Below are 13,329 nucleotides of genomic sequence, written 5' to 3'. Positions count from 1 at the left end.
TGGTCAAAGTTATCTGAGAGCTCAAGTCTCCTGGGTTTCCCATTCTTTTACAGGCTGCTGCTTCGTTTCCCTTCTCACTCTAAACTTGTAGAAAACAAAAACAATACACTGATACTACTTAAAGAGTGTCAGAGATCATTTCATCTTTCACTTGCTTTAAGTGTTCACATTAACAGAAATTTTGACCAGAGGAGCCTAAACTTTTGCATGACACTGTATAGTTACATTTCAGGCACAGTTGAGCTGCTGAGTGGTGTGTTTTCCTTTTTTTGTGAACAGTTGGATAAAAACAACACTTTCTGGCATCATATCAAGATTGTTCTAGTGCAGCTATGATATAATACAACTGGAAGCTGGTTTTTGGTGGAGACGCAGCGTCTGCTCCCGAAAGAGGAAATTCACAATCAGTACAAGCCAAAACACACACACACACACACACACACGCAACGAGGAGCTGGAAGCTGTGTAATCACCAGCCATTACACAGGAAACAAGTGTCAACATCCACAGTCTGGCTCTCCACCTGACTCAACGTTTGAACATGAAGCTGCCTCCTTCTCTGGAAAACATAATTGTTCACGATGAGTCATGAGATATGTGGACGGTTGAAGGGAAATTGGAGAAAAAAAGAGTCAGAGTTCATCATAGAAGAAATGCATTAAATATATCTGTAAAGCACCGAACATCAGTAGATTGATATTATCCAATATGACAGAAATAAAATTAAATTTTTCAATCGTGTTACCAGCTAAAACAAATCAGGTTGCATCGTCCTCATAGACAAAATATCACCCAGGTGAACTGATCGACCAATCAGAGTTCGACCTTCGTAAACCTGCACCTGTGGCCTCACTACAAATGTATAGAGACGGAGAAAAACACCACTCAGGGCCGCTTACATGGTTTCCATTTTGAAAATCGGGGCTGGGTCCAGATTGGCCTTTCCTTAACAGCTGCTGAGCTACATACAGAAATATGCACGCGCGCACACACACACACACACACACACACACACAAACACTCAGGGTGTGTTGATGACAGGAATTCAATCTGCAGTGTGTGAATGCCTCCTTTGTTTCAGTGCATGAGGGTCAACGGCCAAGAGTCGCATCAGAGGGTGTGTGGGTGTGATTCCCTCTTAACACAATCTGATATTTTTGTTTCTTTCTGTGTGTGTGTGTCTGTGTGCGTCTCCCTCAGCTGTGTGTTGGCTGCAGTGTCAGAACGGAGGTGTGTGTCAGCGGCCCAACACCTGCTCCTGTCCCGAGGGCTGGATGGGACGACTGTGTGAGGAGCGTAAGTATAACGTCAAAGTATAACCTTGATGAACAACAGTAACGCTGCCGTGCAGGTAGCTCACTGGACTGGTTTCAGCAGACAATGGTGTAGCGATAGAGAGAGATAAAGGTGTCACATGTCGTTTTCAGCTGAGAAAGCAACGTTGAGTTTTTGTTTTCTTTAAGCTCAGTCAGCACAAGTTTAAAAAAGCAATAATTGAATCATGGCTGAAAATCACAAGACAAGACGAGCCTGTTGTCCTGCTCTCACATCGATTAAAAGGAGTTAAAGGTTCTTGCCACACGCTCAAAATGTCACAAATTATTTTCAGCGTCTTTTTCTTTCAACAGAAAAGTATTTGTACATCCAAAAAGTTAGGAAAAGAAAAAAGAAAAACAAGATCTCGCAACACTGCTCTTTGTAAACCATCACCTTTTAATAGTGAAAACTGATGGTTTGCGAGAGCAGTGTTGCAGGATCTCCTTTTTCTTTTTCTCAAGGTGCAACATCTTTTTCATAAGGACGGACTGAATGTTTGTTTTTACCCACATCATATTTAGTGACACACCCCTATCAGCCACCGTACTTTCTTCCTGGTCTGTGTTTATATGACCTAAGAGTTGCTGAGAGTCAGAGTCAGGGGCGTTACAAAACACACACACACTGAAGCTACTCTTTCTAACCTGCTAACAAGATAAAGTCGTGCCTCCCCAGGTCGGAAGAACAGGCCAAACTGTCAGCGTAGGAGCTGTAAGAGCTCACGAGTAAACAAGCACAAACACAAAAATTGAGCTGAAGTTTCCTCAGCTCCACACAGGGCGCAGACAACAGAAGCAGAGCTGCACAAACTAAAGCTCACACAAGCAAAGGTTGAGCACAAAAGCCGCCGGGCCTCACACAACAACGACACAGACAAGTGAAAACAAATGAGACGGCTTCAAAAATAAAGGCTCCACACACTAAACCTCATTCACACACACACACAAAGCAGGCATCACACAGGTCGTCATGAGCAGCCACACGCTTCTCTGTCACCAGCTACACTACAACTTAACTCTGGGTTATTTCACCTGTTCATCCTTGGTGATGCACCCAGACAAGTCCACATTATGATGCCATGAGTGGCTCAAACACCATTCAAACGATACAATGGACACGACACAGGAAAAGCAGTTTTAGATGAATTTATTGAACCTGATAGGACGTAACAGCCCTTTAAATAGATTAATGAACAGGTCAATGTGACATTAATGTAAATAGATTAATGGATATTACTGGATCAGAGACAAATAAAGGTTAGCAAGATGAGCAATTCAAGGATGTGAGGATGTTTTTCAAGGAGAAGTGTGTGTCTGTGTGCTGTATCCTCAGAGGAAGTTGCAGAATAAGTGTCGTTGTATTGTAGAAAAACAACACAATGACATGATTCCATCTGTTCTATTAACGATGTAAATCTAAAACAGAAAACAGACCCGCTCTTCGTTGGGACGGTAATGTGACGTTGTCTCTCTCTCTCTGTCTCTGCTCACCGACAGCGATCTGTATCCTGCCCTGCCTGAACGGGGGCCGCTGCGTGGCGCCCTACCAGTGCGAGTGTCCCAGCGGGTGGACGGGCACGCGCTGTCACAGCGGTGAGTCCCCGATGTGTTCACCATGTTCACCTGCTGTGTGTGTGTGTGTGTGTGTGCACCAGGGCCATTGCTAGGAATTCTGGGCCCCCTTAAAGAATACTAAAGTGGGCCCCTCCCCCTAACTTTTCCTTTTTTTTTCTTAGACTACGTATGTATTATCGTTTTTTATTTAGCCTTCTTTGTTTTGATGCTAATGCAGCATTACACTGCAAAAACTCAAGTATCTTAGCAAGAATATTTATCTTATTTCTAGTCAAAATGTAATTTCTAGTCAAAACAAATCTCATTATAATTAAAATAAGACACATCATATTAAAAGTAGCTTGTTTTTAGACACTTTTGACTTCTTTCAAGCATATTTTCACTTGGAATAAGTAGAAAAAATCTGATAGTGGAGCAAGTTTTTCTTCCTTATTACAAGCACAAAAAACTTACTTTCACTGGCAGATTTTTCTATTTATTGTGAATTTAAGTGAAAATTATCTAAAAACAAGTTAATTTTTAGGTAATGAGTCTTATTTTAAGTGGAAAGAGATTAGATTTGGCTAGAAATGAGACATTTGGACAAGAAATAAGACAAATATTCTTGGAAAGATGTTGAGTTTTTACAGTGTACTATGAGTACTAGTCAGGGTCTTACGCAGAATAAATCAGTCATACAAAGATTAGACTACTGGGTTTTTTATGGGCCCCACTGGGCGCTGGGCCCCTAGAGTTATCACCACCTTTCTCCCCTATACAACGGCCCTGGGTGCACTCACAGCACAGAGACGTTGTGACGGGAGCGCGTGTTTGTGTGTAGACGGGGAGGATTCCCCTCACGTCATCATCATTATCATCACCCTGACGATGCCGTCTCATGGGGGCGGTGACCTCATGACGATGTGTTTGCATCTATAGTATTGATGACGTGTTTGTTTCTCTGTGTGTGTGTGTGTGTGTGTTGTGCGTCCACAGCTGTGTGTTCATCGCCCTGTCAGAATGGAGGCCGATGCATCCGGCCGAACAGATGTCACTGCACGTCAGGGTGGAGCGGGCACGACTGCTCCAGGTGATCACACACACACACACACGGATGGTTCTTCAAACATTTACATAGAGACTCGACCTTTTAAAACATAAATATGATAGTTGTTATTACCGTAACAAAACCACACACACATTTTCTTCAACTGTGAATCCAGGGGCAGCAGGTAACAGGTCAGTGAAGGCAACACGAAGCTGCAGCTGTGTAGTCAGACGCTGCTCTCTGTGGCCGTGACTGTAAATGCAAACCTCAGCAGGCCGACATGCCAACGTTAAGCTCTCCACAGCAGCTGCACCCACATGATGCTTAAAGCTAAACAGTAGCACACTGTTCTGTACAGGTGCATCTCAATAAGCTAGAGAGAATATCATGGAAAAGTTTATTTATGTCAGTAATTCAATTCAAAGTGAAACAAATACATTATATAGATCCATTTCACTCAAGTCTTTGCGCTCAGTACTTGGTTGGAGCTGTTTGACTTGAACTACTGAAATGGACTTTTCCATGATGTTCTCCTGTAATGAGATGTACGGAAGCATATTGCATTCACTTGAATACATTTTTTTTTCTGAGTAATTTATTTTTTGGTTTGTTTTTCAGGGTAATTTTTTCCGTTTTTCTGACTAATCTTTTTTCTGTTTTTCGGGGTAATTTTTTTCTGACTTAGCTATTGAGATTTCAAAATGCTGCGAGAAGCTCCCACCTGCAAGTATAACGTAAGGCCTGATTTCAAAATAAAGGTGCTACATCAGACCAAAGATACTCTATAAACCATCTTTGATCGGACTGCTCTATTTTCTGAGTGACACTCTCTGAGGTGGCGTTCTGTAATAACAGGTAGTTTCCTTTCAATATAAGTCTGAATTTACTGGGAACACAGTGAAAAAGGGAAGTGGAGGCTTGACTGCAGCGGTTAAACATTACTTGCAGGTGGGAGTTTTAAGTCAGAAAAAAACAAACCAAAAAATAAATTACTCAGAAAAACCAGTTTTTTTTTTTTCTCCAAGTGAATGCAATACACTCCTGTAGAGATGCGCCTGTATTTAATAGAAAAAGGTTCATGTGTGCACTGCGCTCCTGTACAGAAAGTGAAACTGAGCTACATGAAGACACAGGAAAGTCCCGTTGTTTCATATGAATCCAGAGTCATCGACGGCAGAGTTCAGGAGAATTTTCCAAGGAGTTTGAGCATCACTGTTGAGAAACACTCCTGTAGTTCGTTGATCTTCCCATCCCTCCCTGTTTAAGAATAAAACAATAAAGTAAACCAGTTAAGACTTTCTCACTAGTGTCCCCTTTAAAACTGGGATAAAGCTCTGGACACTGAAAAGTGCAGGTTGCAGGACACTTTGGTGTGATGAACAACGTCCATGACACAAAAAGGGAAAATGAAAGCACTGAAAAAACAGTCACTCTCTTTTCAACACCTCTTGTTAAAACTTATAACCGTTTCTTTCTCACTGCAGGAAAAGAAGATCAGGATATTATCACTTCTAAAGTTTCCACTCAGCTCCATGTGAATCGTCTTATGAAGGGAACTCTTGTATAGTTAAACCGTTCATTCTCATCTCTCTGCAAAAAGGCAAAGCAAGAACCAGTTTGTAAAATAAAGCTGTATTTTTTCATATAGAGACTCAACAGTATTAAACGTATGCTGCTATATACTTGTACGATGTGTAAAAACTATTGATGCAATTGTTCAGTGTATATGTGTAAACTATTCTCACATTTTTATTAAAGCATAAAATACCATGAGACGCTCGACTTTGGATCCAGCAGCCTCGACGCGCTGAAATGTGAATCACACAAACGTCACAACGTGTTCCGTTAAGTCGTCTTTTATTTATTTATTAAATCCACTTTGAACACAAGATACAAAGAAAAAGTTGAGCCGGTCCGGAGGAAAAAAAGCCAATCCATCGTATATATATATATAAAACAATTTTTAAAAAGTGGTCACACATCAGGGTCTAGTCAAACCTCAACCTGTTGTTGTTGAGACGGTGGACACACACACACCTCGAGCTAACAGGGACTTTAACCAAGACATGATGAGTGGGAGGAATTAGTACCTGTGTGGAAGAGAAGACCTGATGTTTGTACATTAACTGGAATATCTGAGACGGAGAAGGACAACAGCAGCTTCTGCATTTTTTACAATGAGATGTGTGTGTTTGTGTTTGTGTGGGTTGGTGGGTGTGTATGCATGTGTGTCTGTGGATTGGTCACTTCAGCTCTTTCAGTTTGTCTTCCAGGGTTGTGGCGTTGGCACCAGAGAATTCATGCACCTGAAAACACACACATAAATTAAGTACCGGTATGCAACGCTACATTTTCACTCTCTAGCTCTAAACCTCAATTTAAAAGGGATAGCTCGACATTTTAGCAAATGTATTGCCATAATCCCTATAGTTTTAGCAGTAGGTTTGTTACCTTTAATTGTTGGTGCAAGCTATTTTTAGAACGGTGGAGCAAAGCCGCGAGCTGCTCAGCGCTACGGAGGCTAATGGGATTTCTTGGTTTCCCTCATCAAACTCATCAAATACACAATCCAACAACTCTAAAACGCTCTGGTGGACAAGTTGTGACCTGCACATTCACCACGCTATGAGATAATAACAGAACGTTAAGAGACAGAGTTGTTTTAGAGGTAAATGCAGAGACTGCTTGCTGAAAAACTGCCCCCGACAAGAATGCGCATCGGTGGTTTTGCATGAATTTAACTTGTAACAACTCCGATTATTAATTCAATTGATTTCTAAATTTTTACTTCAGGATTTGTGAATCAATTTTGAAAAATGAGGATGGAGATTCCTGTGCGATCAGATTTTTTCTTTTTTTGAGGTCAAATGAAATGAAATGAAAGTCACATTATCTTAACATAAACCCACATTTACAGTAAATAGAACAACTAAGTTGCTGCTGCTGCATCAAGCCGATCAGACTAATAATAATAATAATAATAATCATCATCAACACAAATCACAAACAAAACACGCTTTTAAAAAAAAGAGTTAAAGTCAGTTTAAACGTACCTTTTTTCCATTCTTGTAAAAATGGAACGTGGGCATGCAGTTGATGCCGCAATGTTGGGCCACATCCTGCAAACCAGAAAAAAAATAAAGTCATAACCAAGTCAGAACCACTGCTACGTAACATGTTGTCAATACGGGGGATTTGTATTTAGATTTTTCCCCCCCTCCTCCTTTCTTTTTTTTCCTTCTTAAACTCAATAAATGCCTAATGTCTCCAAAGTCAGTGAGTAACCAAAAATGCTTCTGTGTGATATTGATTAGGCGTGTGACATGAAATCAATCAGTTCATGTCAATCTGCCGCCCTGGCAACACTGTGGTAGACGTTTATGTTAAATGCATCACAGGTTGGAAGATAAAAAGCCCCCGTGTGGGTTAACCGCCACATGTGGTCACAATAAGCCACAACACAGATATGTCAATCTGCCAATAACGCCTCAACCCTCTGCTTATGGTTTATTTCCCATTGAAACTAATCATCAATCATTGGTTTGATCGCCACGCTCATCTGCATGACGGACAAAAAGACTTGATCACATGATCCAGCTGTGGGTTTCTACAAAGGGATTTCACGCATAGTCCACATTGCTCCGAGTATTAAAACGGCATAAGCTGAAACTACAAGGACTCGTTTCCGTTTGCAGAGCTGTCAGAAGTTTGTGCCCTTTTCCCACTTTCAGGAGGAGGAGTTGGAGTTAGAGACGGACCAATGGGAGGATTTCATCACTTTAGTCAATGACTGAAAACGTTTCCAAGATATTAATGGCACAAGTGAAATCATTAAGAGCCTGTTGGCAATAATGGACATGTGACATTTTAGCACTGTCATCCAATCAGAGCACCTGAATCAATGTGAGGAAATGGTGCGTCAGCATTCATTCAAAAAGTCCACGGGAAATACTGACAATCAAATCTTAAACTGTTTCTTGCATCTTCAGATGTACAGATAGATGCAAAGATGCTAATTAATCCAACATTTGTGCCGTTATTGATCAATATCAATAGCATAAACAATTTTTATATAGCATGGACTTCAACAGAGATAAAGAGATAAAAAAAGAAAGAAAAAGTACTGAAGTCTCGGTGGTGTTGACAAAACAAAAACAAAACCAAAAACCACATTTATGTCCTCTGACCCACACTGACACACTTTTCTTGTGAAATAGAGCATGTTTTCTTGTGGTGTCAGACGTGAGTTTCAGTAAGCTGATCTTCTCTTCCACACGGTTCACAATGAATTAGTACAGAAAGAGCAGCTTTAATTTGAGTTACACACACATATACACACGTTATTATTATGGACTCTCCTTGTGACGGCAAAAACCTAACAGACTCACCTGAGCTTCGTCCACGTCGACCTTCAGGAAGACGACGTCCTTGTACTCGGGCTGTTTTGAGAACCCCTGTGAAAAGAAGAAGAAGGAGGTGGTGAGCACAGATCCTGATGAGCCCTTTACCGACGTCTCGGTGGTGTTGTGTGGTGAAGGCTGTTCCTGTTTGAAGTGGCAATGGCTTGACAATTGGGGTTGCCTGAGCAACAGTCTCCCTCTCTCCAAAGAGACGCTCTTGAAGCGGCACGTATCCCCCAGGAAAGGGTTCATTTAAACAACCCTCACAACTACAGACACAAAATGTATCACAAAGGCTGCAGCTGCTTTGTGCCCAAACATAATTTACACAACAATTAACATCTTTCTTTAAACCAATCATACGTAGATTCTCCCATGCACATATATACATTAAAAAAAAACTGCCTTAATGAAAATAATATGATATCAAAACATGAGTATGATCTTAATTTGGGTTTTAAATACAAGCTTTCTTTTATGAAACGATTTCAAACACATTTAACATTGTTTTTACAAGGCAGTCAAACAGACACTTACTACAAACTTGGGGCCGATTTGTTGACAGGGGCCACACCAGGTGGCTGTGAAGTCCACCACCACCAGCTTGCCTCCAGCTTCCTGCAGGATAGAGTTGAAGTCATCCTGTAGGAAAAAAAACAACAACATCAGCATTTTTTTTTTTTTAATTTTAAAACCACACTGCACCAGGATTGCACCAACCTGAACCTGTACCTGTACCTTACTATGCAGAGAGAAAGTAGTGTTGTTGTCATTTGACCAGGCATTTAAATTAGTCAGTGGCTTTAAAATCCTACAATGCCTAATACAAAGATATTGAACAAAGGGTACTTGTGTGTAACTTTTAAACTAATTTTCGGTGGCTTCCTGAGTTGGTTTTACTTTTCTTTCTAAAAACTCAGGAGTGAAGTTTATTTGGAGAGACAGTCTCTCATTCAGAATACGATTTTGGACTGTAAAATATTTACAAAATAAAAGCCTCGACGTGGTGCTGAATACTTTGTTTTTTTGAAGTTGTGGGTAATGCGAAAATGACGTTTGGTTTATTATAACATGCTCTTTGACAGGAGAGGACACGCCCGTCCTCACTCCCACAGTCCCACCCTGCGGACCGACCGGCCTGGTCTCTGCCCACAACCCCGAGCCCCGAGCCCCGCGTAGCAGCCCCCACGTTAGCCTGGCGGTTAGCTGTTAGCAGACCTCGCGACCAACGTTACGTTATTCAATATAAAATAAAAATAATAAAAATCAGTAAAAGACACAAACAGCAGCAGCAGCGTGCACACTGACGCCCCAGCATGTTTTATAAAAGTGTGTGTTGCTGTCCCGCCCTGGGACAAGATCACAAAGTCCACTGAGCTACACATGGTGCAGGATGGATGGGGCGAAGTCGGCTTCTGATTCAACATCAAAAAAAGAAGAAACTTATCACGCGGCTGATTCCTCGTATTTTTTCTAAAAAACATAATCTATTGTTGCATAATGAAACGCAGACTAATCAAACGTAGCCAGGCTGTTTAAAAACGTAAATCTTCATTTAACTTAATGCAAGAAAATCTTCACATCCATCCAGACATCATTCATCGACCAGGAACGTTTTATAACAACTTTTTACACTTGTCAAGTCAGAACTGCGTGTGAAAAGCACAAAGCCCCTGCAGATGTTTTCATTATTTCACAATTGCAAAGCTGCTGTCTTGCACATGTGGAAAAACTCAAAACAGCAGCGATTTATCAGTTTTATCCGTGTTAAACCAGACCAGAAACGACCGAGTCTGAACCAAACCATGTGAATCTGTCCGTTTAAAGCACATACAACATATGAATGCGAAACCAACTTCAGCGTCGACTGACAAAACCCGCCTGAACCACGAAGTCACGCCACGATAACAGGACCGAGAGAAGATTATTTTTTGTTGATTTGATTATAAGCCCGAAGGAGACAGAAAAGTGTAGAAAACAAACACATCCCTACAGTGAGCGGAAACCGGGTAAACGGGAGAAAGGAGCGGGCCGCCGCCTCGCGCTGGAGGAGCAGCAGCACCGACCGTGGGAAACATCAGCTCTTCACAATCCTACACGATTAAAACAAACCGAGAAACAATTAAATAAACAAATATCAGCTCACCAGACTTTCCACTTCTCGGACCATGATGGCTGTTGGGTGAGTGTGAGTGCGGCCGGACGACAGACAAGCAGGCGGGTGGGTTTTGGCAATGCCCTTATACAAGAAGACGCGCCGCGGGTTTTATTCTGTTGCCGCGTGGTCTACCGGAAGTCACTCTGCGCTGCCTCCAAAATAAAAGCCCGTCGTTGTTAGACAGCACATTGTTGGCCATAGTGAGCAGTTTCACTTTGAAGAATGGTTTCTGCTCTAAACCTGTCAGAATCAGATGGTTACATTGATTAACTTCATTATCCACAATTTCGCAACAATATTATAAAGCAGAAGTTCAGTATTTCACTTCACTTCCTGCTATTTTGTACCGCTATTTTTTTGTTTGTTTTGTTTTACTCCATTTATTTGATAGCTGTAGATACAAAATAATATCACTATTTAAGTCTGTTACATAATGATTCATTGTCATGTCTCATAGTTCCATCAAAGAGACAGCTTTTACTTTTGTTTACCCAATATTGACAATGTACAATCTATTAACTATGATATATTACAGACACACAACCCTAATAAAGTATGATAATGTAATTGTAATAATTGTTCCATTTACAACGAGGTAAAGGGATCCAATTTCTTACTAAAAAGACAACATTAACATTGATGGCAATAAGTTTTTCATGTTAGAACTTTATATTGTTTTTATTTTCATATCACGGCCTGTCAGGTTTATTCTGTTATCCTTTGGGGAGACTTATCTCTCAGTCTAAACTAAACTAAAGTAGTTCACCTTAAATAAAGAAATTGAAAATGGGCTCATTTTGACAAGCAACAGTAAAATCCTCTCTATGTGATGTTGCATCAACATTAAGCAATGTCAGATATTATCAGTCACATTAAGCAATTGTAGTGTATTTTCTACCTCCTAATATGTTAAGTAATTTACCCTCCCTGAGGGTTAATTGTGAGGGCGGACGTTATCACACATGCTGGACACCTACTGTCAGAATGACTGAGCCTTGAGTGCATGACAGTTGCAGATAAACAAACAGTTCAAGGTACATAAATACCATTGTCTGAAAAGGAGGTCCAAAGTAACTGATGGCATCAGCTACCACTCGGTGTGGCAGCTGACTCTTATTGATTAAATAATCATTCCTTCTGTTTAGAGAGGTGGAGTTTTAGAGAACATACTATTAAAGGTCAGGACTTTTGGCTAAGACCCAGAGGTCTCCTTAAAGCAGAAGTAAGTGATATATTTGTGTTAATATAAGTCTTAAATAGTTATATCTTCCGACAGCAATCACTTACATAGAGTGTTTGGACTGAAACACGGGTCTCTCAGTCACTCTGCTCTGCTCTGAGCCGGGGAGAAAACTTTTCTCGTATCCTACAGTTTTTATCCAATGAGGAGAGAGAACAGCATGCAGGGCTGTGTGAATGTGGTGACGTAGGGACGAGGACTGTTATGGTGCGTTCAAGGCAACTCGTAACTCGTGTTTTTCCGACCTGTGAAGTCATACCAGTTCGATCTGGTACGAGTTCACGGGTCAGACGTGAGTGGCCGTTATAGTGCAGTTTCACCGGTAAAACAGGTCGGAAAAACACGAGTGGGTTGCCTGGAACGCTACAAAGTCGTAAGTTGTGACTTGAAGCTGTAATTTACCATAGATATATAAACGTTTTTATATATCTATGTAATTTACGGTTTCAAAAGCCTGCCTGGAACGCAGCATTAGCCAAAACGACCGGATCGCTTACTTCTGCTTTAAGTAGTTCACCTTAAATAAAGCAATTGAAAATGGGCTCATTTTGAAAAGCAACCTCTCTATGTGATGTTGCATCAACAAGCAATGTCAGATATTATCAGTCACATTTAGCAATGTCAGATATTATCAGTCACAAATGACAGTTTCCGTTTACTTTCATCACTTTGTAGATATGACTTTTCCATTTTTACTCAGACAGGGTGTTAAATGAAAGACTTTTACTTGTTTGTAGGATTATTGAACCTGTGAGTTTACTAGACGTAGACGTTTATTTTGAAAGGTAACAACTACGTCAGACTTTTGTTTTGTTTTGTTTGTTCGTAGCTTGACTCCTCAATGTTTCCACGTCGGACGGACCATTTTTTAAAACCACCTGCAGATTAAGATGTTGCATGTTGTGGAAAAAGCCGAGTGAAAATCCTCCAGTTTCTAAATTATCTGTGAAACAGTCGCAAAACACACGATTACTTAGTTATTATCTGACCAACTGGACCAATCGGATCAATCTATTATACATAAATATATCTTATTATGATAGGTTGAATAATGATTTGTTATGGTGAACGTTATTTTATTTTATTCCCATCTCGTAAGTATTTGTAAAAACAGGAAACGCGGTGAGCAGTGATTCCAGTCACAATGACATGACACTTTCTTGGTTTTACCGTAAACGACCTCAGCGTGCGCAGCTCGATTCCTCTGGGCTACCGTACCGCCCTCTGACGTAAAGTACCGCAAGTGACTCAGGTCATTACATCATGTCTAAGAAGTTTTAACTCCTCGGGTTGACTATTTTTAAATTATTCAAAGCGGCGTTGTTTCTGCAGTTTGAGCTCAAACTTAACCCAATATAATTCAAAGTCATTAAAACCAGCTCCACTTTGAACAGTATAATGCTGGTTAATAACATTATTATAATCATCATATATCATACTGATCATAATAATAATAAAGACCAACCCTTCTATGGCACAGTGGGTAGATCTGGTTGGACTAAAACTGGCCTATCCCATGTAACCATGGAGCTGAGGCCTTCCACAACCTTATGAAATTCAGATTAGCTGCTAAAAATACAATCTGTTTCCTGATGAAACAAAAAGATCCACTT

At 40.7% G+C, this 13,329-nt stretch overlaps 2 protein-coding genes across 2 annotated transcripts in view; one reads left to right on the top strand and one right to left on the bottom strand.

Moving 5' to 3' along the window:
• Positions 1-5,678, top strand: part of svep1 (sushi, von Willebrand factor type A, EGF and pentraxin domain containing 1) — a gene marked incomplete at its 5' end in the record, with an annotated part of 98,356 nt that extends 92,678 nt beyond the window's left edge. The window contains 4 exons of the mRNA XM_083993222.1: positions 1,201-1,296; positions 2,814-2,909; positions 3,867-3,960; positions 5,403-5,678. Of these exons, the coding sequence (XP_083849348.1) occupies positions 1,201-1,296; positions 2,814-2,909; positions 3,867-3,960; positions 5,403-5,433 (317 nt within the window). The 3' untranslated portion in view covers positions 5,434-5,678. The remainder of the gene's footprint in view (positions 1-1,200; positions 1,297-2,813; positions 2,910-3,866; positions 3,961-5,402) is intronic.
• Positions 5,679-5,758: 80 nt separating this feature from the next.
• txnb (thioredoxin b) lies at positions 5,759-10,613 on the bottom strand. The gene is made up of 5 exons (XM_083993235.1): positions 10,465-10,613; positions 8,856-8,960; positions 8,307-8,372; positions 6,972-7,037; positions 5,759-6,224 (listed from the first exon to the last, which is right to left on the bottom strand). Exons 1-5 carry the CDS (start codon positions 10,486-10,488, stop codon positions 6,162-6,164), a joined length of 324 nt encoding a protein of 107 aa, XP_083849361.1. The 5' UTR covers positions 10,489-10,613; the 3' UTR covers positions 5,759-6,161.
• Between the last annotated feature and the right edge of the window lie 2,716 nt (positions 10,614-13,329).

Source organism: Trachurus trachurus (assembly GCF_905171665.1).
Source record: "Trachurus trachurus genome assembly, chromosome: 18".
Lineage (NCBI taxonomy): Eukaryota > Metazoa > Chordata > Actinopteri > Carangiformes > Carangidae > Trachurus > Trachurus trachurus.
Note: the sequence above shows the minus strand (reverse complement) of the source record. Positions and strands in the feature narration are given on the sequence as shown.